Below are 26919 nucleotides of genomic sequence, written 5' to 3'. Positions count from 1 at the left end.
AGGTAACCATAACGCAATAAAGATTTGGAACCTAAAGCCCAATCCCATTAGCACCACTTCAGCAGACTGTCACCTGGGCCAGATAGCCCAGCTGTTTACTAGAGCTTTGACAAAATCACACACTCCACTAAGGCAAGGCGAGGGGAGCGCTATTTCTCACTGCTATAAACAGAAACAGCTGCCCTGGCAGAGCTCAGCCAAAACTTGAGAATGGCTTTTAGAGGATTCAGTTCTGAGAGCCAACAGAGAGAGAACAAAAAGTCTTACCACTCTAGAGCCACAACCAACATTTGGATGCTTGTACAGGGGTAGGGATGGGGTTTCGAACTCTCCAGAGAGCTTCTGATTCTGAAAGATTCTATAGGGTGAGTTAGTATGTCAGAAGCAAGCCCTTCCCAGTGCCTGCAGGAGGCTGGCCCTGGAGGTCACCTAAGACTGGCAGCTAGGAGACAGAGCATTTCCAGAATGTGGCAGTGAGTGTGTGTGTCAGCCCGACATTTCCTCAGATGTTAGATGCAGGCGACTGTTTCTTAATCAGATCAGTTTTATCCATAGTTTTGTTCTCTCTACACACACACACACTCACTCATATATATTCTAAGAATTTTCTGGGATGAAAATACACTTTCTCCTTTCTCAGTAACACCATCCCTCAGCTTGCCTGTTGCAGAAGTGTGCCAATATGCACCTTCCTGCAACAAGGCTCTGGAGAGAGTGGTCACCTTCAGTCTTCAGTAAAGTTACATTATACTTTAAGCCCTAGAGGGATTAGTCAATGAAACCTCAGACTTGACAGAATTCAGGATTGTTTTTCCTTTGGTATTTTGAGTTTAAGTTTCATAGCTGCATAAGAAGCTTTTCATACACTCATAAGAGTGTTAGAAAATGTATTCCTTCTTAGTAGCAGAGAATTGGCTATGTGTGTTGTCTTTGAATCACAGGCATGCTGGATTGGAAATGCCATTGAGGAAAAACTCACTAATTCTCCATCTTCATGAAGAAGCAAAAAACAGATCAAGAAACAGCTCCATGTTTCAGAATAAAGGGAGGAAAAACTGTTCAAAGACATCCAAGTGGTTGACAGTCTCAATAATACAAGACATTTTTTTCTTCCTTACTGTAGCGAAGCTTCCAAAAAAAAATCGTAATGACAGAAGTCCAACACATGGATTATCCCACTCTGTATCATTTACAAGCTATGCCAGCATACTTTTTGTAGCTCTAATAATGTGCTACATGCCAATAAGATAAAATATGGATCAAACAGTAGTAGTATTGGAAAGATGATACTACAAGAATGAAACTTGCATAGAGCAGTTTATTCAGTAAATCAGATTAACACTTCAATTAATGCAAGATTTCTAGGGAAAAATCCTACAGGCTAAGTAGTAAATATCAATGTTACCAGTGTCCATAAAACCATACCCAAGGGGCAATCATGGTGGTATAATAAGCCAATCTTCCACCTGCAGCACCAGCACCCCATATAGGTATCAGGTTTAGGTCTTGCCTGCTCTACTTTCCATCTAGCCTACCGTTAATGGTCTGGAAAAGCAAGAGATGGCCTAAGCGACCTGGAAGAAGCTCCTGGCTCCCAGTTCAGGTCTGCTCAGCTCCAGCTCTTTAGACCACTTGGGGGAGTGAGCCCGCAGAGGAAAGATCCTCTGTCTTACCACCACCCTCTCTCTCTGCAACTCTTTCAAACTAAAATAAGTAAAATAAATCTTAAAAACAAAAACAATAACCCTAGTTGTAGGCAACTGTCTAGGTTGCATTATACCTAAGCAAGAACACATTGCTGGGAGAAAAGCAGCTAATACTTGATAGGCATCCTGGGCACAGTTAATGTCAAATCTGTGTTAACTATACAAGTGTGTCAGCATAGTTGCCTGTTTTTTTTTAAAGATATGTAGGGGTGACTGCATGCCAGCAGCCAGGGTCTGAGGACCTGCGCACAAGCATATGTGGGCCCTGGGTAGGCATGCAGGGCCCCAGGCTGGCACAGCACACCACTGGAGAACCAGTCTGGGGGATCTGTGTGCTCGTGGGCATGGGGGACTCTGGACTGCTCAGGGAAGCAGGTATGGATATGTGTGGGAGGGGAGAACGTGACAGGTGAGGAGTGACTTCTGGGCACTTCCACCAATTGGGTTATTGCACTTGTAAGTAAACAAGGGGGCTGAGGCTGGATAGTTTAGAGGAGGAAAACCAGAGGACACTTTGAGGCCAAACCAATATACCCATCCACATGGGAGACCTGAACTGGGCTGGTTAGCTATCAACCACTGCCTACCAGCACACATAAAAACCATGGCGGGAGCAGAGGGCGCCTGCCTGGTAGGGCTCAATCATAGTACCCACCAGTGAGTGTCAGGGTAGAGTGGGTATGTTAGGCTGGACCATGACACTAAGCAGCTCCCAAGCGAACTGGGTCTGACAGCAGATTCTATGGGGGATCATGGGCTCACCCCTATGGGATTGCCACACCAGGGATGACATTAGGTAGCCACCCCTATTCCTGGGTACTGATGTGGTTGAGCTACTAGGAGGGGTTCTCTCACCTCTGCCCACTCTTCTTAGATACAGGAAGGAAAAAGGAGATTGGATGGATGCAGCTGTCTCATCCACTTTCCCCCGTTTCTCGACCCTCCCCACCATAACTGCACATGGGCATACATCCCTCTCAACTATGTAAACATCATCAAAAACAAAATGAATTGTTACTTAAAAAACCCAAACAATAAAACAACAATAAAAAACTAAAGAAAAACTACTCTATCAGTGGCACTGTCCCTGGAGGAGTCCCTCTTTCCAAAAACTGTGTCAAGTTGCCCAACTGGCAGACAGAAGAGGGACCTGGAGCTCTGCAAACCTCCATCTGCCGAATGGGCAGCATTCAGGTCTACACAGTCACTAGAGGAGGAGGAGCAACCACCACATCCCAGCCAAGCACAGATTCCCAACCTCTGAGGGGCCTTTGAGCCAAGCACAGAGTGTGAAGCCCAAACGGCGGCCCTCTGGCCTGGCAGCAGGAGGCCAGTCTCCCCACACTCACCTTCCTCTTTTTGGCCAACTTGGAGGAGGGGTCTGAGCTTCTCTTTTCGGAATCCTGCTTCCTCCCAGAGGACAGCTGTTTGTCCTTGGGTTTTTTCTGGCAGCTGCTTTTACCTGGTGGGTGGGGTATACGAGTGAGGAGGTCAAGGGTGATCTTTACCATCAAGCTTTGAGGGGCTGGAGGGTCCCTGAGTGGCGAGAGCAACTTGGTGTCTTTCACAGGCACCGGGAGTCGGTCTCTGCGGCCGTCTTCCTGGACGAGCACAGCCTGCCGGCAGCCACTAGTCCTGACGCCACCACTGGAGGGTGCACCCTGGCTCTGTGCCAGGGGAACAAGCGCCAAGGGTTCGGAGCTCTGGGTCTCCACAGGCTCTTTCGTGGGCTCCCGGCTGGTGGGCACCTTGCAGGGGGCCCGTGGGGGGCTCTTGTGTTTTTTCCGTTCACCGGGTGCAGGCACTGTGGGCTTCGGCTCTCGGCCCATCCCTGCCCCAGCACGAGGCCTTCCTTTCGTCTTCACCTTAGGCTTGTCTTTGGAAGTCTGGTCTCCTGAGCCCTTGGCCAGTCCTGGCTCACTTTCCACCTGCAGGCCAGTCTGTGAGGGGGCCTGGGCAGCGACCTTGGCAGGCTTTTTGGGTTGTTTGGTTCCCACGGTTTGCCGGGGCGGGGGTTCCTGGGGAGCAGGTGACTTCTGGCAGCTTCTCTTTCCAGGGTGGGGGACTTCAGGAGGGATTCGGGGGGATTTGCTGGAGTTCTTGGGGGTAGGCTCTTTGGGGTCAGCATGCTCCTGCCCTGTGGTGTCACTGTCATTGCTGCCCTTGCCTTCCTGTCGCCGTGGAGCAGGCTGCGAGCTCCCCAGGCCTTCGGGGAGCACCGCTGGCTGGCTGACTTTGGTTAGCCAGTTGTCCAGCTGCCATTTGTTGGTTGTCGGAGGCTCTGGCTAAAAAAACAAAAATGGAAACATGAACTCAACAGTAATGAGAAATTATTTTGGTTAGTGATTCAGTTATACAGGATTGTCTTAAATAGAAAATAATCATTTCAAACTCAGTAATTCAGCTTCCAGGGCCACTTTGTGGCCAGCTGGTAAGCTAACTGCCTGAACCAAAGGCAGGGATATCCCTTTCAGCACTGATTCAAGTCCTGGCTGTTCCTCAATTCATTCAACTCTCTGCTAATGCACCAGGGAAACCAGAACATCACCCAAGTACTTGGGTTCATGCCACCCACAAGGAAGACTGGAATGGGGTTCCTGGCCTTCCAGATGGTCTAGTCTCCATCTCTTGCCCAAATGGCAAGTGAACCAGAGGGTATGAGCACATGCTCTCTATTTTGTAACAATTAACTATGAATATATTCCTCTTTGTTATGTATATATACTGACTTTCAAATTTTACCACTTAATTAAAAAAAAAGAGAGAGGTGTCAAGTGAGGACACATTAATCAATCACACTTTGAATCTTTAAAAGTCAGACATTAAGTGTCTTGTTTTGGACAACCTGGCCTGAAACTGCACTTGTGTTTCTATGACACAAAGAGCCCTTCCAGAGCAGATGATGACCACAATGAGATTACACTGATTACCTGTACAAAGAGTTCCACACATAAACAGAAGTTCCTAACTTCTCCTCTTAACTGTTATTTAAGATCCACACAGTGGATCCTCACAGTGGCATACAAGACATCTGAGCATTCCTGTGGGTATACTGCTACCTCTATGAATGCAATCTCAGAGAAAAATATTAGTGTCCAATATTGTAAATGGTAACTGTTTTTAAGTGCTACATATCACTGGTTGCTTACTGCTTAAGTTTCATTCTGACAGGTGGTTTATATGAATGACTAAACATATATACACTGCACTAGGAAGTTTACTGAAAGAAACTCCATATGGGATATAACTGATTACAGGCAAAGAAATCACTTAAGTAAGTACGGACCTTCAAGGGGAGAATGGCTAAGAAGTTTTCCAAGTAATATATCCCAGCAACTTTATCAGCACATGCAATGCTAATAATGTAAAATAAGTGAATATTATGTACAGGTTTTTTTTGGTCAGAAAAACAATGGGTAATAAAATGATAAAATAGGTTGTATGGGCATAATGTGACAGTCATACAATGAAGTTAGGAAGAACTTTAAGAAACTAGGCAGAGGGCCTGGCGCAATGGCCTAGAGGCTAAAGTCATCGCCTTGAAAGCCCCGGGATCCCATATGGGCGCCGGTTCTAATCCCGACAGCCCCACTTCCCATCCAGCTCCCTGCTTGTGCCTGGGAAAGCAGTCGAGGACAGCCCGAAGCTTTGGGACCCTGCACCCACGTGGGAGACCTGGAGGAAGTTCCTGGATGCTGGCTTCGGATCAGCACAGCACTGGCCGTTGCGGCCACTTGGGGAGTGAAACATCGGACGGAAGATCTTCCTCTCTGTCTCTCCTTCTCTCTGTATATCTGACTTTGTAATGAAGAATAAATAAATCTTAAAAAGAAAATAAAAAGAAGCTGGGTAGAACCATAACTTTGGGCAAAAAGGTAGCTACAGGATTCCTTTTTTCTCTTCCTTTTATCTTATGACAATGTATCTATGCTAGTTTCCTAAAATTTCCCAACTGTACATCCAAGCTCTTACACAATTTCAGAAATGAAAGAGAGGGAAGAAAACCACTATTGTACGCCAGGCATTTTGTCATATGTACTCTGAAATCTGTATTCAATACTCCAAACAGGATAAGGGCAGAGAAACGATGAGCAAATAATATATACTTGCCAAACAGGATTTCCTGCCAAGACACAAAACTGTGATGTACTAGTGATACGATGATGGAACAAGGCAGTAAGATGGATTACCAGCCAACTGTGTTAGGGACTCAATCTCACAGTCTATCTACAGGAAAGGTTAGGCTGCGCCCAATCTCTATAATGTTCTTTAAAAATGTATTTCTGGGTGAACCAAAATGGGAAGTCATTCCTGGTATAAGTAACCCACACAAACAGGGCACTATTGAGAGATACATTTAGTAATCCCTAAAGGAATGTCCTGGTTACAGAAATAAAACATTTACTTCTATGGTCTTAATAATGTCCAGAACAGAGGTCCATGGCCCAATTTCAGGATAAAACTGAGATAGTGAGCTCAATGAGGTGGAAAAGGCATGCAGTATTTTTTGTGAATCCAATTGAGGTTGTAAAATGGTCAAGATTCCTTGAAGGTCAGATACAATTCAGGTATTGCTTGTAAAACGAGTTAAATAGATTATGTACACTTGGGTTAAACAGATTTTTTTTTAAGATCTATTATTATTGGAAAACCAGATATACAGAGAGGAGGAGAGACAGAGAGGAAGATCTTCCATCCGATGAGTCACTCCCCAAGTGAACCGCAACGGGCCGGTGCGCGCCGATCCGAAGCCAGGAACCTGGAACCTCTTCCAGGTCTCCCACACGGGTGCAGGATCCCAAAGCTTTGGGCCGTACTCAACTGCTTTCCCAGGCCACAAGCAGGGAGCTGGATGGGAAGTGGAGCTGCCGGGATTAGAACCGGCACCCATATGGGATCCCGGGGCGCTCAAGGCGATGACTTTAGCTGCTAGGCCACGCCGCCGGGCCCGGGTTAAACAGATTTTTAAAGTAGATTTATTTATTTTTATTAGTAAGACAGATTTACAGAGAGGAGGAGATACAGGGAGAAAGATCTTCAGTCCACTGGTTCACTCCGTAAGTGGCCACAATGGCTGGAGCTGAGCTGATCTGAAGCCAGGAGCCAGGAACCTCTTTCAGGTCTCCAGCATGAGTACAGCATCCCAAGGTCGAGGGCCAACCTCCGTTGCTTTCTCAGGCCACAAGCAGGGGATGGATGGGAAGTGGGTTAGCCGGGACATGAACCAGCATATATATAGGATCCCAGTATATGTAAGGCAAGGATTTAGCCATTGAACCATCACATCGGTCCTAGTATTCACTAAATTTTAAAATTACTTTAAGTAGATATGTACCATATGAAATTTAGGCATGGGATCTTTCTGACTTTTTTCATTTCCCCTATATTGCCATAGGGGAAGCTTGATGTAATCCTTATCCAAAGTGCTTAGGACAGCTGTATCTCATATTAAAAAAAAATTTTTTTTTGAATAGTCATATATACATAATGTGGTATTTGAAGGCTGGACTCTAATGAACACTAAGTTCATTTATGCTTCATGTTGCACATGAACCTCACACACAAAATGAAAAGTAACTTTATGAAATAATTATACGGTGCCTATATATATATATATATTTTTTTTTTAAATAGGGAGAGTGCACCATTCGTAGAGGGACTGCAATACCAGGTTGATGCACAGAGTGGACAGAACAAGCTGCTACTCCAACTCAAAGCTCCAAAAACCCATTTAATATATTGTCCTTGGAATAGAGGACGTATCAGATATTAAACTGATAAGAACAGGTACTATAATCATCTCCGCCAAAAGGCCAAGGAGTGACAATACCTATGTTTTGAGTGTGATCCATCACAGCAGGCATCATGTAGGTGCTCAAAAAAGTTTGACATATGAACACTGCAAGCTTTGGGATGAGGGATTCTCAAGCTTTATTGGAAATTTAAAGTAGGAAGAAATTCATAATTACTTTAACACATTTTATCCTTATGTCCCTCTGTTTCTCCAGTTCTATAAGACCAGCAGAAGTTAGTGTATTTCAGAATGAAGTACGGCCATTAGAACCTGTGAGTTATAGGCCACATACAGCTGTGTTTAAAAAAAAAAAAAAAAAAAAAAGCTTTATGCTTAGTTGTAGGGAGTGACTGTGAAAAACTTTTTAAAAAGATTTATTTATTATTTTAATTGCAAGGCAGATAGGAGGAGGAGAGACAGAGAGGAAGATCATTCCGTCCGATGATTCACTCCCCTAGTGGCCGCAACGGACGGAGCTGAGCCAATACAAAGCCAGGAGCCAGGAGCTTCTTCTGGGCCTCCTGCATGGATGCAGGGTCCCAAGGCTTGGGGGGCCATCCTCGGATGCTTTCCCAGACCACAAGCTGAATGGGAAGCAGGGTCGCCAGGATTAGAACTGGCACCTGTATGGGATCCCAGTATATGGGCACATGCGAGGAGAGGACCTTAGCCATTAGCCTAGCGTGCCAGGCCCCCCATTTTTTTTAAACAAAGCAGGGGTGGTGGTGGGACTCAGTGGGCAAAGCCATTGTTCTCAACTCTGACAACACACACAACTGTCAGCTAGAGTCCCGGGTCCTTTGCCACCATGTAGGAGACGCAGATGGAGTTCCAGGTTCCCAGATTTGGCCTGGGTGTTCAGGAAATCAGTGCAGTGAGATGTTCTCTTACTCTGTAACTTTGCCCTTCAATGAGATAACTCTGGGAGACCCTGAAGAAGCTCCTGGCTCTCAGCTTCAGATCACCTCAGCTCTGGTATTGCAGCCATTTGGAAAGTAAACCAGTGGATGGAAGACATTCTCTATCCTTCTCTCTCTCTGTAAATCTGCCTTTCAAATAAAAATTTTTTAAATCTTATTTGTTGATTTGCTTATTAATGTAGGGACAACCAGTAGTTGGGAAGAGTGTAGTTAGAGAACAATTACAACATAATACAACTGCCAGATAAAAACAGTTAAAAGTTTCGATTTAAGGGTCTGGCATTGTGGAGCAAGTTGAGCTGCAAACCTGTGGCACTAGCATCCCAAATGGGCACCAGCTCAAGTCCTGGCTGTTCCATGCTGCTGGAAAAGCAGCAGAAGATGCCGAAATCCCTGGTTCTTGCACCCTTCTGGCAGACCCAGAAGAAACTCCTGCTTCCTGGCTTTAGTCTGGTTCGGTCCCAGTCCTTGCAACCATGTAGGGAGTGAACTAGATAGAGCTCTGTCTGTCTATCCTTCTCTTTCTAACTCTGCCTTTCAAATAAACAAATAAATAAATAAATTTTAAGTGGTACTGCTACTTCTTTAGCAGAAAAACAAAGTTATCAATTGTGTACAGTTGGTGGGATATGAATAAAATAATTTATAAGAGTTCTATGAACCAGTTATGCAGTCAGTCAAAGGATTAGACAATAAAAAGATTAGAAAACTAAGCAGATTTTTAAATAACCAAGAGCAGAATAATGCTTTTCAAGTTTTACTTAAGCAGCAAAAAGGCTGTGTATCCTACATATTCTGAAAAGCTGAAACTTACACTTTGATTCATACCTTAAAATAAACAATGAAGTGGAATTCATGGCAACTGGTTTCTTATCGACTAACGTGAAATGTAAAGCAGAGGTCTTGGTAACAGGGAACATCACACTATTTGTGCACACAGCATATCTCCCCACCATCTTCCCAAGGCATGGCAAAATGTTTTCACTTGCAGTTAGTACGATGCAGCATGGAGCCCAGGGAACAGAGTGATTTCTAAAACGCAGAAGGCACTTTGCACTTCACATGCAGCCATTCTCATTCATTCCAAAAACTATGAGGCACTTATACTGTGCCATATATAGACACACATCTAATGGGAAATGACACCCACTTGTTTTCTCAGTCTGTCATGCACTCGAGGCCCTTGTAACTCCCCACATGACTCTCCTGATAGAGTCAGTTAAGGCTCTATTAGAACTGCCTTGTTTTCTCAGCAGCAGAGACAGAGGAAACTCTGAGGGTTTTAAAATCAGAAAGTCTCAATTTCCTGGCATTCCAAAACATGCAGGATAATGTCCTCCATGCAACCTGATCTCATTTAACAACAACAACAACAACAAAAGAATGCCTTTTCTTGTGGCCAGTATATCAGGCTAATTCTCTGCCCATGGTGCCAGCATGCCATATAGGCACTGGTTGAAGTCCTGGCAGCTCCACTTCTGATCCAGCTCCCTGCTGATGTCCTGGGAAAGCAGTGGAAGATGGCCCAAGACCCTGAGCCTCTGTTCCAATGCAGGAGACCCTGAAGAAGCTCCTGGAGCCTGGCTTTAAGCTGGCCCACCCTTGGGGTCTGTGACATCTGGGAGTGAACCAGAAGATGGTAGACACTTTCTCCTCTCCATCCCCCACCCCAACTCTGACTTAGAAGTAAAATAGCTAAATCTTTAAAAAAAAAAAAAAAAAAGAAAGAAAGAAAGAAAGAAAAAGCATTTTCCCGTTTAGTCATTTTCTTACCCTGTATAATTTTTACACTGATATCACAAGTTTTGAGTCTATTTGGTATCCCTGTTGGTTATTACTAACAATGCCTTGTTCTTAATAATCCATTAAATAGTGTTAAATCCTGTACATAAAATTTAGGGCATGAGATGTTCAGTCTCATGGGTTTGTTCCTATTCACAGAATGGAAACACAGGTATCCCTGTTCCATATAGGGCAAGAAGATTCAGAACCCTGGCAAAAAATCACTTTCCCTTCAATATAAAGCATGGCTTTTAGTGACTCAAAAATAGAACTCTGATGACTGATTTTGAGTTCGTGTTCCTGCCCTTTGCTAAATCAGGTGTGCTCCCCTTTTGATTCATGCACTCCTGAATTTCAACCCCACCCCCAAATTGCAGTAATATTCAAACACTAGACTGCTGAACACAGTTTTTTTTTTCCTCAAAAGACAGGAAGAAAAAATGATGTGCAGACAGTCTCAAGATGTTGCTCTTCCAAAGAGAGAAGAATCTACCATTTCAAATGGTGGAGTTACTTCCCCTGAACCTCCACGGCCAAGGCCAAGGATCTGGTAAGTAAGTAGAGACATGTGCCTCTGCCCAACAAAGGAGCAGGGAGCCCTGCTGCGTGGTCAGACTCAGGTCAGGATGCTGTGGACCCTGGCCCACAGCAGAGACGCTAGCCCCGAAGACAGAATGCTGCTGCCCTTGGACAGCCTTCCCAAGGGAGACACAGTACCTCTGGAGCCTGGGTTTCTAGGGTCTCGTTATCATCGCTGTCACTTGAACTGCTCTCACTCTCCGAGTCTGAGGAGCTGTCTGAGTCACTGGTGCTCTCTGACTCGGCACTGCTGGAATGTGCTGATGCCACTGGTTGTGGAAGCGACTGGGGTGCACTGCAAAGCAACCAAGAGATCAAATCAGACACTGTGCAAGGCGGACCTCTGCCCTCTTCAGTCCCTGCCTGTTTTATTGCCCCTTGGAAGGACAGGGCCAGTATTATCTAATATAAATTATCATATCAGCCACATGAAAGAGAGGCTTAGAGTATTTTAAGAAAACAATATGTATAAAACGAACAACACTTTTTAAAACAGGTAATTGCATAAGAGAAGCTGTGGAATCTCACTGTGAAGGACAATCCAAGTTTTGTGCAAAGTATAAATGTAAGTAGATGCTGAGCTTTATGTCCTAGGCTGGTAAAGCAGGGCTTGGGGGCTGAACTGTTTTTCTAAATAGCTTCATTAGAACACATCTATTCTCACACACACTATGTCTGCTTTTATAAACTGTAAAGCAGAATAGGGAAGTTGCAACTTGGATGGCTCAAAAGGTGCAAGATATTTACAACTTAGTGTTTTTATGTTTGTTGATCCTTACTATTCATAACCTATAAAAATTAATTTATAAAAGGAAAACCAACAAAATAAACCTCCCTAGAGTCTCTACATTAGATTTAGTTGTACAATAACCAAAGACCACTAAATATAAATAGCACTCCTTTTGTGAACTCCAAAGTGACTCATCCACATCTTTTGGGCAGAATTACAAAATAGGTCATTCTTTATGAGTGGCTTAAGGATCGTCCTACAATACCAACCAAAATAGAGATAACCACTCCAAGCTTTAAGCATAGGCCAAGGGTCCAGCATAGTGGCCTAGTGGCTACAGTCCTCATCTGGCATGTACCAGGATCTCAAACGGGTGCTGGTTCACGTCCCGATGGCCCTGCTCCCCATCCAGTTCCCTGCTGGTAGCCTGGGAAAGTAGCCGAGGATGGTCCAAAGCCTTAGGACCCTGCACCCGCATGGGAAACCCAGAAGAACACGCCTGGCTCCTAGCTTTGGATCGGCTCAGCTCTGGCCGTTGCAGCCACTTAAGAGAGTGAATCAGCAGATGGAAGATATTTCTCTCTCTGTATATCTGACTTTCCAATAAAAATAAATAAACAAAATACACATTGTTAACACTCTTGACATACACGGAATTTCAAAGCATACATTATTAAAATCTCGCCCCAAATAATATTAACTAAAGCAATAAATCATCAACCATAGCACTGAAAGCACTCAAATCTACCACCAATATTGCCAAAATAGATTCAATAACACATTAGTGTAATATTAGAATAAAATTAAATAGTAATCAGAAGTTGAAGTAATTTTAAAACAAGCACACTAAAACCACTGCATAATTTCCTCAGAAAAAATGCCTGTTCAAGTTTGTGAGCTTGTTCCTACTGATGGCTGAGATGAAGCCAGAGAGGATCAGCATGGAACATGCTTTCAATGCTACTCCTGCCTTTATTTATCTTGACCTTGGCGTTTTCCTTTGTTTTTTAATATTTTGTCAACATGACCCACCAGATATTCCTAAAGAGAAGGAATTGAAATTTACAAGCCAATCTTCTGAGTCCATAAGGTTTTCATTATGTCAGAGGATCCCTCCAAGTTAACCAGAACACTTCTGATACAGAATCTCCACGTTTTTACTGTTGATACTGTCTCTGAAGGAATAAGCACGCATTAAGCGAACAAGATAGTTTAGCCGTACTTATGACAGGCAGGTAATTAGGACACTAAACAATTAAATTCAGCAGGAAAATAATAGCTCAAACCTTTCTGACTTCTCAACACTGCAACATCATATTTCCTAAAAGACGGCTGGCTTGCTTACAAAGTGAAACCTGCCATTTTCCATCACAGGCTGCTGGGTCAAAAAGCAGCTGAAATAATTTAAAAATTTCTGAAATTCTTAAAAAAAAAACCAAACTGTAACATAAAAACAAGTTTTAGAAACAATTTAGCTATTCCATTTTTAAAATCAGGTTGGTGAGCCCTGGCTTTGTGGCTATTTGGGGAATGAACCAGCAGAAGGAAGATTTCTCTCTTCCTCCCTAACTCTGTCTTTCAAATAAATAAGTTGTAAAACAGCAAATTGCCCAGATCTGATAGCAGAATCTGGGAAGTGAACCAGAGAATGGAAGATCTCTCTTTATATCTTGGTTACTCTGCCTTTTCAAGTAAATAAATCTTAAAACACAACATACACACAGAATAACTCTGTCAACTTGATTAAAACTGTTCAAATACTGGTCACATAGCACTGATAACAAAACAAAGTTATAAACTCACTTTTTAACTTTCACAATGTAACACCCAAACTGGCAAAGCAGGTGTATGGACAATGACAGTTTTACAGAGTTATAACAAGTTCTCTCCAGTTGACTTATCGAACTGGTACTTTCCTTTAACTGTGATCCTCTAGGTCCTGCCCCATGAAGAAACTATGAGAGTGCCAAGGCATTTTTTACATCTGGTTGTTGAAACAATGCAAATGTTGTACACAGATCAAAGGAAAACAGCCCACAGTACCTTGGAGGTGCAGCTGAAGAAGGCGGCTTCTCTGGGGTCTAGATGTTCACAGTAAGTGGGAGGAGGACAAAGGAAAGAACAAAGAATGCATTCAGATAAACAGCTCTCAAATACCAGATGGATTTAAACAGATTGCTGGGAAAGATGTGGTACACAAAGCTTACTTGTTCATCACTGTCACTGTCCTCACTGTCACTGAGCTGAAGGTCGTCCTCAAGCATGCTGAAATGGACAGGGACAGATACAATGTAAGGCCTGGAATAATTTCTATTAGCTTTCTTTTTTTTAAAGATTTATCCATTTTATTACAGTCAGAAATACACAGAGGAGGAGAGACAGAGAGGAAGATCTTCCATCCGATGATTCACTCCCCAAGTGAGCCGCAACGGGCCGATGCGCGTCGATCCGAAGCCGGGAACCTGGAACCTCTTCCAGGTCTCCCATGCGGGTGCAGGGTCCCAAAGCCTTGGGCCGTCCTCCACTGCCTTCCCAGGCCACAAGCAGGGAGCTGGATGGGAAGTGGAGCTGCCGGGATTAGAACCGGCGCCCATATGGGATCCCGGGGCGTTCAAGGCGAGGACTTTAGCCGCTAGGCCATGCCACCGGGCCCTCTATTAGCTTTTAAAAGCATTAAAATAGAGTATGTCCAACGATGCAAAAAGAAGTACAGGGTATGTCAAAGCTTCAGATTTCCATCAAGTGTTTTACTTTTCTGCAAATACAAGTTTTACAGTTATAATACAAGAACTATTTCAGTCCAAATCCCTTACCAGTTCAAAACTCAATCTTTCACATGGTATGAATAACAAAGCAAAACTATCACTGAACAGACACCTGATTCTACACAAGACTAGATGAAGCAAGGGAGGATTAGCATGGAACATCTAGTAACCAGTGAAGGCAGCATCATACACACATATACACACACTAGGCACCGTGCTATGCCCAAAACATAGCTGTTTTTAAGTAGCTATATTCACAGAGCAGCTAAGACTTTTCAATTTATTTAGAAACTTATCAAAGGATTGTTTTAATATGTTTGTTGGTAAAAGTAGTTCCTTGGCAAATTTACAGAGAGAGAGAAGGATAGAGAATGTCTTCCATCCACTGGTTTACTTCCCAAATGGCTGCAATACCAGAGCTGAGGTGATCTGAAGCTGAGAGCCAGGAGCTTCTTCAGGGTCTCCCAGAGTTATCTCATTGAAGGGCAAAGTTACAGAGTAAGAGAGCATTTCATTGCACTGGTTTCCTTCCTGAACACCCAGGCCAAAGCTGGGAACCTGAAACTCCATCTGCGTCCCTACATGGTGGCAAAGGCCCCAGGACTCTAGCTGACAATTGTGTGTGGGGGAGGCCCAGAAGAAGCTCCTGGCTCCTGGCTGCTGATCAGCACAGCACCAGCCTTTGTGGCCACTAGGGGAGTGAATCATCAGACGGAATGATCTTCCTCTCTGTCTCTCCTCCTCTCTCCATATCTGACTTTGCAATAAAAATAAAATAAATCTTAAAAAATATATATACTGGAATTTAACACAGTCACCAGTGTTTTCTGACTAAGGGAAGGATAAAAGAACCTTCCAGAAATCTGGGTTTTTGACATTACCAGGTATGACTTAATATAAAGTAACATGATACTGGTGCAAGAGGAGGTATTTTTCTTACGTTTTTTGATAAAAAGTATTACATCTACAATGCTTGATAAAAGTTATTTAAAAACCATAATCCAGTTTCGCGAATACAGAAAATTAGTCATGAATGTGATTAACTTTTTAAAAATTCTACCTATGATTGAGGAAAATGTAGCTTGATGACATCTGAGGGATTGTGAGAGCTATGAAAATGCATTCAAGAAATCAGTACTGGTGAGCACAGGGACTCAGCTTCTGGCCCTCTGCACTTCATGGCCCCGAAGCCTGCTGACAACTCACTCGGAACTGTTCTGATACATCAGGTGTAGGTGTTAGCGACTAATGAGAAACAACCAGGTGTATTTTCAATGATATTGCTAATCCTTGAATTCTGTTCCATAATAAAGAAAATGTTACCAAAAGCATAAGCCTTCCAGCTGGTCCTGTGCGCACACACACAATATGGAGCTACACCAGAACTGGAGTAAGAGGAGAAGTGACTGGGCCAGCGCGGTGGAACAAGCTAGTCTTCCTGGGGAAGCAGCGGAGGATAACTCAAATCCTTGGGCCCCTGCACCCACGTGGGAGACCCAGAAGGAAGCTCCAGGATCCTGGCGTGGGACTGGCTCAGCTCCAGCCGTTGTGGCCTTTGGGGAGGTAAATCGGCACATAGAGGATCTTTCTGTCTCTCCTTTCTGCAAATCTCACTTAAAACCATAAGAAATAAATCTTTAAAGAAAAAAAAAAGGTGGGGGAGACTGATACATAAAGCAAGTTCTATCTTCTTAAGTGCCCAAATAAAAACCAGTCCAGTCCACAAAATTGCAGTAGCTGTTAAGCAAGAAAATAGTGATGGAGATCTTTTTCTAATAAAATTATCTGATTCAAGTGGGGACAGGGGAAGCTCCAGAAATTTCTAGTTAGTACTGTGCATTTTTTTTTAGCATTTATTTATTTTTATTGGAAAGTCATACACAGAGAGAATGAGAGACAGGGAGAAAGAGCCTCTGTCTGCTGCTTCACTTCCCAAGTGGTCGCCATGGCCACAGCTAAGCCAATCCAAAGCCAGGAGCCAGAAGCCTCCTCCAGGTCTCCCACATGGGTGCAGGGTCCCAAGGCTTGGGGCTATCCTCCATCACTTTCCCAGGCCACAAGCAGGGAGCTGGATAGGAGGAAGGGCCACTGGGATATGAACCTGTGCCTATATGATATCATGGCATGTGCAAAGTGAGGACTTTAGCCACTAGGCTACTGTGCTGGGCCCAGTATTATGCATTTTAAGGAGTGAAGGCACACTGACAGAGAGAAAAATGTAGCAAAATACAAGCAAACAAAAACAAGAACAAGTAAAGTAACCCCCATTCTGCTCTCAAAATGAAGTTTGTAAATGTCAGATTCATCTCTGCAAATATCAATAGTATCCACATTTAGCCAGCGGAACTGACAGAAATTTCTGATCCATGAAGAAAAAACAAAAAAGGAGAAAAAATCATGAAAATAAACTTTTTTAAAAAAATAAAAATAGCAGTAATGTATTTACCATGCCAGATGAATTACTTTCACGAGAACAGAGAAAAGGCTATGCCTCTAATTTTCAAGCTCTTAGGCTTAGAGATTTCTTTGTCTGGTTTGGTGAGGCAGTTTGTTCAAGTTTCAAGCCTCTTCAGGGACAAATTCTGGTGGTTGGGAACTTCTGAAGGTGTCTTCATGTTCTGGTAGGGGCCTGGTTGATTCACGTCCCCACTTCCTTCTCTGGACACTGCCCTTATCCCTCTGGTTCTGCTGAAAAGCATGTCTTCCTTCTTTGTCTGTACATGTTTTACATGACACAATAATTTGAGGCCAATGAGTATGTACGACAGAATCAAGAGAATTATGGGATACTGACTTGAGAAAGTAATTACTGTGATTAGGTTCCAGGAAAAAAGGCAGTGGTTACTTCTGCAAATTTGCCAGGAGAAGGGGAAAACTGCTAGTAGGCCTTCAGGGTGAGGGTATGAGAGACCTGTGTGGTAAAGGTTAGAAAGACCAGCTTTATTCTGACAGTGCCATTCTGCTTGAGCATATCAACCAGCTAGGCATTAAAGAGCACTACATTTTGAATTTAGACAACCACTCAGTGTCACATAGACCACAAATCCTATTATCTTTGCCCAGGAAACAAAACATTTGGTGGAGAGATCCAAAGTAAATCTGCAAATGGATGAGAATTCCAAAACAAGCAAACAAGCAAAAAGCCAAAGCCCCATCTTCACCCTCCATTTTGTTGAGTTTTGATGATGGAACAGAGATGTGGAGATCCCAGAGTCCTTAAATGGGGCCAAAGCCAGCCAGCAACCAGAACAAAAGGAATCAACCAGTACATTTCCCAATATCCATCTTCCTTTGGGTTGCTGATGAGATTATCATGGGGAATGCCAGATTCTCTGCCTGAAACTGAAGCCTTCTGGTGTGTTTGTTCAGGGTGCAGATGTTTAACATCATCAAGCAGCCAGAATGCAAAATTTGTTCCATGTTATAGAAGATGCCTTTGCTCTAGCCAATATGAGTCACAACAGTGAGAATATTTAACTGATAGAATTACATCCAAGTCCCAGAACTCAGCAAGAGCAAGACCTGGATTTAAAATAAAACAATAACCATACTTTTGGAAATAAACAAACAAAAAAACCACAAATATACTGGGATTTTTTTTTTGTTCATTTGTTTTTTTGCTTTGTCCTTTTTTTTTTAACCTTATGAAAATACACCTACTTTAAATCTTACTTTAAGTGGCCAGGCAACTAATTTTATTTCAAAACTCCAAAGCAAAATAATTATTTCAAAGCATATGACCACCTTTGGCACTGTTCAAAGGAAGCCAAATTGCTTCTTTGAACTATGATGTAGGTTTAACCACATGTTACATTATTGGTTAGGTAAACTTTTTACCTAAAGGTTAAACAATCTCCCAATCCTTTGTACCAGTGCATTCTTTAAGCAGCTGTGGTAGTACAGCTCAGAGAGCTAAGCACAGGTTCCAGCAGGTATTTCTCAGTGAGTCAGTGCAACCGTTACTGTGTGAAGAAACCAAGGCAAGTCTTCACTTCTTTTCACATCTAAGCACGGGATTTGACCAAAGCTTTCAGTGTCAATGTTCTGCAACACCTCAATCCAGGACCCTCAAATAATTAAAAACAAACAAACAAACAAACAAAAAAACGTGCTTTTTGCACAATATTTTAATGTAATCATTTTGAGAACAAGCAAGCAAAGGCGAGACCACAGTAGTTATTTGCAATTAATAACCACTACCATGGAATTAGGTGTGTTTAAAATGTTAAGAAAGGCAATCCATTTCAAAAATCTTTAACAAACCTGTAAAACACAATGTTACCAACTTAGAAACTAACTTAGAAATGGGATGGCTAATAAGGTGCAGGGGGGTGGGCACCAGAGATTAGCCATTCAAGTGTTGAGTCTTTTTTTGACACATGGCACAATAAGGAGCAAAATGCTACATAAGAGATAATAGGAGCTTCCAGATCATGAATGAGGCTCTCTATACAATAAAGAAAAGTGAATACATATCTGTAAAGTAGCTATAGCATAACATAAAGGCAATTCCTCAAATCCTCTGTCATCAAATTAATGGAGAGATTGTCTATGGGAGATATAGCTAACAACACAGAGGAAACTGACTCACTAACATGATTTACCTTAGTAAAATAAGTTAATGGGTGATAGGGTAAAAACTGCTGCTATGGATACAAAAAAAGCATTAAAACTCCATGGATGAAGAGAAGAATTTTTGAGGTAGATAAAGAAATGAGAACAACCATACAGGTGTACATGAGGGACAACCCAAAGTTAAATTAATAAAATTAAAATTGACCAGGATGGCAAGTAAGATATAGTGCAAAGGTGACACTTATTGAAACAGAAATAAAATCCAGAAAACTTATTACATAAAATACATCTATAAATAGAGCCTGTAGGTGTTCAATCCAGTCTTCCACATTTATTTTGTGAACTTACTATGCACTGCTGCAGACTGCCTGGGAATCAAGCTCAAGCAGAAAACTGAAAATCCCAGCCTGTGACGCTTTCTATTACAAAGGCAGGGAATAAACTCCAATAGCTTCCTCAATGATGCACAAGCCCAGGCTCAGGTAAAAGGATGGAGAGAGGAGGGCTATGTGTTACGCAAATGTTATGGGAAGTGATCAGGGTATGGAGAACAGGAGGGAGACCAAAGTGGCCACAAAGGAAGGTGAACCTTCAACTGGGATGGAAAGCAATGGTAGGGAAAAAGAGTTATTATAAGGAGACTGATCCCACAGTCTTGGACTCAATACCACCTAGGATGCCTGCTAACCCAGTGTTGCCTCAAATAGGTCTCCGACCTCTTGAATATCTGGCTACCCAGCACTAGTAACTTCCAAGCTCTCAACCCCCTTAAAGCCCACTTGCCTAATCAAGCTTTGTGACTTTCAGGTTTAAACTGTGCACTCCACCAGTCCCTTGAGGCATGTATTCCCGTGTCCACCTACAGCCTACAGCCGCATCTGACAATCCCTGATCCCCACATTCCCTATATCCCTACCCCGAGGCCATAAAAGATGCCTTTCCCTTTTATTCTCTCCTTGTACTGTCTTTGCTCTTCTCCTCGTCCTCTGCTTTGCTCTGTCTCTCTCTGCTCTGCTCTCACCTTCTTCCTACCCAACGCTACCACCATCGCTGAAATAAAGGCCTCTTGTGTGGACACCTGCTGCGTCCAGTGTCTTGGGTTTGTGGGAAAAAAAAAAAGTTAACAGTTACGGAAGGTCCTGAGGGCCCTAATGGGGTGGGGGCAGGCAGGGGTGGTACAGGAGTATGAATGCTGAAAGCAGACCATACCTTGCTAGTTTAATAATCCAACATCCCAGGATGGACAAAATGTACAACCTGCCCTTAGGGCAAACAGATTCTTGGTGAATTAAACCATCGTATTCAATCATTAAATTAATCTAGAATCACTTAACTGTAGTAAATTAGCAGTGCCAAGCTTTAAAATGAGGTTTAAAAGGATTCTTAGGAGAACCACTAACACCACGTTTTACATAAGCAAATGAACTCCTTCAAGGTAGCTGCCTCACAGCAATGACTGCTGGAGGTTTTCAAATGCCTGAACTCAAGAGTCTGCTGCACACTTCTAGAAGCTGTAAAGGTAATAAGGAACCCATGCCTTCCCAGCATTCAGGTTCCAGGTCAAATGCTGTCTACTCTGAGAGACCTTTCCTAACTGCATACCCCAAAACTCCAACTCCAAGCCTATCACTATCACAACAACTTATTCTATACCACAGGCAACCTGCACTTAGGTCCAAAATGTGGAAGACAAGCACATATCCTTGTTGATAACTGCTTCCCTAAGTACCTAAAACACCACCAAGTCCCCAGTGCACCTTCCATAGTTAGACTTGAAAAGAAGGCATGGAGGCAACTCTCTGTGATTGTACCAAACTCCTAGAGCCAAAACCAGAGATTATGTCTATAATTTGGGTTGTATGTGTGTTAAAGAGCATTGAGGATAATTTTTCTTTGGCAAAACATGAGCTGAAACGTATTTCCCTTCAAAGAGGCTCCAGCATGAACTTATATAAAATGCAAAGAGAAAGACTGCCCTGCAAGAGATTGTTGGATATTATCTACTAAAGGTAGAGTAGGTACTAACACTATAGTTAAAGTGTCTAATCAAAAAGATTATAATTCTACTTAAAAATTCACATTTCTCCTTAGCATAGCTAACATAAACTAATTTTTAAAAAAAGAAAACAAGTTCTTATTCCTTCATTTTATCTCTGCATTGCTTCATGAAAATAGTTTTTCCAATATCTACATTATTAAAATAATGATACACAACTATAACCCTGGATTCCTAACACTGAAATTGAATACACTGACAGGAGGAAAAATATCTCCTTTTCCAACAGTGCCAGGCTTTTAGCACTGAGAATGTTCTATGATGTAGATCTGCATATAAGTGTGTCTTGTTTTCAAGGTAACTGTGAACAAGGATGGCATAAGATGTTAATGACAATTTGTGTTCCATATGCAGGAGATTTCCTCCACAAGATTTATCAACAAATAGTACCTCAAGTTAATACTGCATTGAAAAAAATCCAGATAAAACACATCCTGCCTAAGGGGCAACTTTCCTTAGGCAAAATATGATCAATTCTCATGAGTAAATCATTTCTTCAGTCATAATTGTAGGACAATTTAACCAATACATATGGCCTGATGTGATGACAAAAATAGTCCTCTTTGGTTCTTCACCAAAGTATTTAAAAATTAATAATGATTCAAGACAAAGTTGAAAACCTAGATTCAAACATATGAGATATCCCCTACTTCAACCTTTATTAACATTGCACCATTGCTTATCATCCAACTCCAGACAATTCCTATTCCAGTCTTCACAACCAGAAACTCCCCACATTTCAAAACAAACCAGACAAAGGCTGGTACTCTGACGCAGTGGGTGAGGCCCCTACGAGTAATAGCACCCCAAGTGGGCACTGGTTTGAGGCCTGTTGTTCAATTGCCAATCCAGTTCCCTGTTAATGTGCCTGGGAAAGCAGAAGATGGTCCAACTGCTTAGGCTCCTATCCCCAATGTGTGGGAAGCCAGGACTGAATCCCTGGATTCCAACCTTAACCTGGCCCAATCCAGCCACTGCTGCCATCTGGGGAGTGAACCAATGAATGGAAGATCTGTCTCTCTCCTGCCTTTCAAATAAGTAAATAAAGAAACCTTAACAAAAACTAAAAAAAGAGAGCCCTTAATCATAACTAATAACAATTTCAAATTTGCTATATAATAATTTATATCTTTTATTCTAAGCATGTGCTAATGATTCCAGAGACAAAAAATAAATATGGAAGGGACGTTTATCTAACGACTTAATTTTGGGATGGGGAACGAAGAAGTTGGCATGCTAGTAAAACTAAACTGCACAATTGAGTACAAAATACTAACACATCTTCCCTTTTGACAGGTTAAAAAAAATGCACTGATACCAATAAACAGAATCAGCACAGAAAGAATTCCCCAAAACTATATAAAGGACACAATAATTGCATAGCAATGAAAATCCTCTGTACTTTGCCCTAAGAACACCACAGACCAAGACCTTAGAAAAGAGAATTCCAAAGCAGAAGTCCTGAAATAATACATCCTCCCTAAAATTAAGGGTACAGCAATAATGTCCTGGTTAATTAGTTGCCTGCCAGAAGAAGGAACTCATTTGAGATATAACCAGAGTTTAAATGGCAAAGATAAAAAGCAGTGAGTACTACATCCTTTTATTTCACTCCTACATTCTTCTACCTTAGCTGGCTCCTCAACCTGTGCCTGACAGACATAAGAAACAACACAGACTGCTCATAAACAGACTCCTTACTGCCGGACCCTTCTCTTAATCTTTCACATGTTCTATTTCACTTATCCAAGAATCCGAAGCACTAGCAACTCTGAAACAGTATTAAAACCTAGATTGATTTTTTTCAAACCAAAGTACAAATGACCCTGTAATTAACAATTTGCTCTGACATTCAAAGTGCATTAGACTATCTCGCTGGCACTGCACGCACCGCTCAAATAGCTTAACTGCATGTCAAAGAACGCCAAGGCTGACATTAGATTAAATTAGCCTATGAACACTAAGAACTCTGTCATACTAAATCTGAAATAAAGATTGCACTTCACAAATTAATTGGGACATCACTTTCTTCCAATCTCCATTAAAGGTAAGTTCATGAGAGTGATTTCCTTTTCCCAGACGTCCATTTCATTTTGGCACTTACACTAGTTCCATCCTCACACAACTGCTAAACCCATCCACCAGCTCCAGTATTATTTTCCATCCTGCCACTCTTCTCCTCATGACCTCCACCCCACCCTCACCCATTGGTTAAATGTTTTATCAGTGCAAATACTCTTTTCCAGATAAATTTATACGTACTGCATTAAAACCTTTCATAAAGAAAACACTACAAAATAAAAGAGGGCCTCGAAAAGTTCATGAAAACATGGATTTGGCATTTTTCATGAACTTTTTTTTCCCAAAGAGAAAACCTGAACGAGAGCTGTGTGTCTTTTTTATATTTTCCTTTTAAAGATTTATTTGGTTTATTTGAAAGGCAGAATTTCAGTGGCTAATATCATGGCACAGTGTGCTAATCCTCCACTTGTGGTGCTGGCCACCTGCTCCATCTCTGATCTAGCTCCCTGCCTGTGGCCTGGGAAAGCAGTAGAGGATGGTTCAAGGGCTTGGGCCCCGGCATGCATGTGGGAGACCCAGAAGAGGCTTCTGGCTCTGGATCAGTTGAGCTCTGGCTGTGGCAGGCATCTGAGAAGTGAACCAGCTGCTCTCTTCTTCTGTCTATAATTCTGTAATTTATAATTCTACAATTTAATTACATTATAATTTAATTCTATAATTCTATAATTTATTTTTATTACAAAGTCAGATATACAGAGAGGAGGAGAGACAGAGAGGAAGATCATCCTTCCGATGATTTACTCCTCAAGTGAGCCCAATGACCAGTGCTGAGCCAATCCGGAGCCAGGAGCAAGGAACTTCCTTCAGGTCTCCCACGCAGGTGCAGGGTCCCAAGGCTTTGGGCCGTCCTCGACTGCTTTCCCAGGCCACAAGCAGGGAGCTGGATGGGAAGTGGAGCTGCTGGGATTAGAACCGGCGCCCATATGGGATCCTGGGGCGTTCAAGGTGAGGACTTTAGCCGCTAGGCCACTCCGCTGGGCTCAATCAATCTTTTTAAAAAAAAAAATCTTGGGGAAGTCTTAGACGTTACGCAGAATTCCTAAAGGCATGACCCAGGGATCCATAGAAAACTTCTGGTACTTCAATGTAATCTAAGCCGCTATATCCTGGGCTCTTGGAATTTAAGGACCAGTGAAAGGAGAAACTGCAAAGGGCTGACATTGTGGCATAGTAGGTAAAGCCACTATCTGTGACGCCAGCATCCCACATGAGGGACAATCTGAGTCCCAGTAGCTGCTCCACATAAGATTCAGCTCCCTGTCAACGATCTGGGAAAAGAAGTTCACACGTTTTTGTCTCTGCCACTCGGGTGAGAGATTCAGATGAAGCTCCTGCCGGCTGTTGTGGTCTTTTGGAGAATCAACCTGCAGATGGAAGACTGATTTCTCTCTGGGCAGAGAGAGCCCCTATCAGCTGTGATTTTCAAATGAATAAAGTAAGTCTTTAAAGAGAAAGAGATGGGTAAAAAAAGAAAGGAAAACTGATATAAGTTTACATGCTTTTTTCTAGTTAAAAAAAAATGTTAAAAACTGAAACTCCTCATCTACCAGTATCACAAATAAAATACATTAGTATCTCAAAAAAGTTATTCTTAAACTCATCTTTAAAAAAAAAAATTCACGGGCCCGGCGGTGTGGCCTAGCGGCTAAAGTCCTCGCCTTGAAAGCCCCGGGATCCCATATGGGCGCCGGTTCTAATCCCGGCAGCTCCACTTCCCATCCAGCTCCCTGCTTGTGGCCTGGGAAAGCAGTTGAGGACGGCCCAATGCATTGGGACACTGCACCCGTGTGGGAGACCTGGAAGAGGTTCCTGGTTCCTAGCTATGGATCGGCGCGCACCGGCCCGTTGCGGCTCACTTGGGGAGTGAATCATCGGACGGAAGATCTTCCTCTCTGTCTCTCCTCTGTATATATCTGGCTGTAATAAAATGAATAAATCTTTTAAAAAAAAAATTCACTATATTATTCTTTCCCTCATTTTGCTATTCGGGGGGTGCGGTGATGACAGCAAACTGCATCAGGAGCTAGCCTCAGAGAACAATGCCTTTTTTTTTTTTAATGTTTCATTTTATGACACCCTTTCATGGGCTCTGGGATTCTCCCAATCCCTCCCCGTACCCTCCCCCCATGGTGGATTACTCCACCTTATTGCAGTATTACAGTTCAAATCCAGTCATGATTCTTTCATTGCAAGCATGTACCATGCATAGAGTCCAGCATCTTATTGTCCAGATCAATTCAACAGTTTTTTGGGGAGACCATCTCTGGTCTGAAAGCAGAGCTGGCAGAATACCGTCCTGACCAAGTAAAAGCCACAACACAATATCAACAACAGTTTACAACATGGTACTGAGTGACCGATATGTCAGAAAATGCAAGTTCTTAACCACGTCTTGTGACTACCTAATTGACACTTCCATTTCTTTAACCCAACCAGCTCTTCAGCCACTGTAAGAAGGTAACTAACTTCTTCAGACCAGCTATACAGTTTTTATACAAGCCATGCGGTCCACGGAACAAACACTGTGCCTGAAAGGAGAGGCAGGCTAGAACGTGGACTCTGGAGCCTCAAGAAAGCCTGAGAACCTCACCTGGCAGCGCTGGCCAGGACGAGATGCTGCTGGAGAGCACAGCCTCCCAACTCCGCCCTTCAACCACCATATCCATTTGTAGAAAAGGGTAGAAACAATCATTCAATACCATCAAGAAACGAAAAACTGGGTCAAAGTGCTGTTTTAAAGGCCTTTAACATGCAGTCTAAAGTGTTCCAATAACCTGAAATGCATCTAGACTTCCTTGACTTTAATAAGGAATATCTAGAACAATAGGCCTTGCCTTTTTTTTCATAGAACAAGGAAAAAAAATTTGTGTACATTCCCCCAAACTTGCCTAACACTAAGGCTATTTAGGACTGAACATTTAAAAGGCAAAGAAAGCCTTCTGTTTCCCACAATTATTATGGAAACAATGGCTCAAAAACCTTTCTTTTCAACAAACATTTAACAAATTGGAGTGCATAAGCCTTCAATCAGAGAACTTGGTCTGGATATGTATAAATGTAGGTCGATTCCTCCGTTTATACTGCAGCAGCAGTTGAAGAATGTCAGCTTGAAAGCAGAAAACATAACTGAACAACACATTTACATACAGAAATTGCATCTCCAATGTCATATTAGAAACTTGGAACAAACAAAATCGTTTTACTTACGATGTCCCCTGCTGAGAAGTAAGGTGGGTTTTTGAAGATGTCTCATACTGCTCTGTGGAGGAGAGAAACATGATCAGAGCTGCACAATGACAGCTATCTATGAAACTGGCATTTAAGTTCTCTTTTTACTTTTCCACTTAACATAAACACTTAGTGTGAAGTTTGTTGACCACAGTGCTATCAATTAGGCCAGAATATTACCCCTGGGGCAGTCTTTCCACTGTAAACAAAACTTTCACTCCTTCTATGAAGGCTTTTGCAGAATTAAACAAACAAACAAAAACCTCTTAATAAAGGTTTCAAAAACACTTTGAAAAACAGTGCTTGCAGCATGCCTGAGAGACTTGACTGTCAGTGACAACTGATTTGGGCTCACAGCTCCAAGCTGGAGGGACTGCTACCATCTAGGAACAGTTTGATGTCACTCTTTGTCCCTGGCTGAGCATGCTTTCCTTTCTACTGTCAGTTTCATTAGACAATCCTTTGCATGCACCCTCAACTCATTCACATCATACCTTTTAACAGGCTCTCTTAGTATATGCCAATAAGTGAAAGTCCTTTGGCTCTGTCCTCAGTGAAGTGACAGCCGAATGACGAACATGAAAGATCTGTACCAAGTGTCTACTGCTTTGGGTAGTGTGATTTAAGTACACAAGTCAATTGCATAAACTCATTCTACTGGGGGCAGTCATAAGGTCCCTCAATGAGTTAGTAATGACCAAA

At 42.5% G+C, this 26919-nt stretch overlaps 1 protein-coding gene and 1 non-coding gene across 5 annotated transcripts in view; both read right to left on the bottom strand.

The window, feature by feature from the left end:
* Positions 1 to 26919, bottom strand: part of AFF1 (ALF transcription elongation factor 1) — a 199330-nt gene that overhangs the window by 20944 nt on the left and 151467 nt on the right. For all 4 annotated transcript variants that reach the window (XM_058667084.1, XM_058667083.1, XM_058667086.1 and 1 more), the window contains 5 exons: positions 26197 to 26248; positions 13719 to 13776; positions 13555 to 13592; positions 10920 to 11076; positions 3056 to 3991 (listed from right to left, as the gene is read on the bottom strand). In XM_058667084.1, coding sequence (XP_058523067.1) covers positions 3056 to 3991; positions 10920 to 11076; positions 13555 to 13592; positions 13719 to 13776; positions 26197 to 26248 — 1241 coding nt within the window. The remainder of the gene's footprint in view (positions 1 to 3055; positions 3992 to 10919; positions 11077 to 13554; positions 13593 to 13718; positions 13777 to 26196; positions 26249 to 26919) is intronic.
* LOC118759078 (U2 spliceosomal RNA) lies at positions 7341 to 7531 on the bottom strand. The gene has a single exon (XR_004995977.1). It is a non-coding gene; the product is annotated as a U2 spliceosomal RNA (small nuclear RNA).

The sequence above is a fragment of the Ochotona princeps genome, chromosome 7 (genome assembly GCF_030435755.1).
Source record: "Ochotona princeps isolate mOchPri1 chromosome 7, mOchPri1.hap1, whole genome shotgun sequence".
NCBI classification, from domain to species: Eukaryota; Metazoa; Chordata; class Mammalia; order Lagomorpha; family Ochotonidae; genus Ochotona; species Ochotona princeps.
Note: the sequence above shows the minus strand (reverse complement) of the source record. Positions and strands in the feature narration are given on the sequence as shown.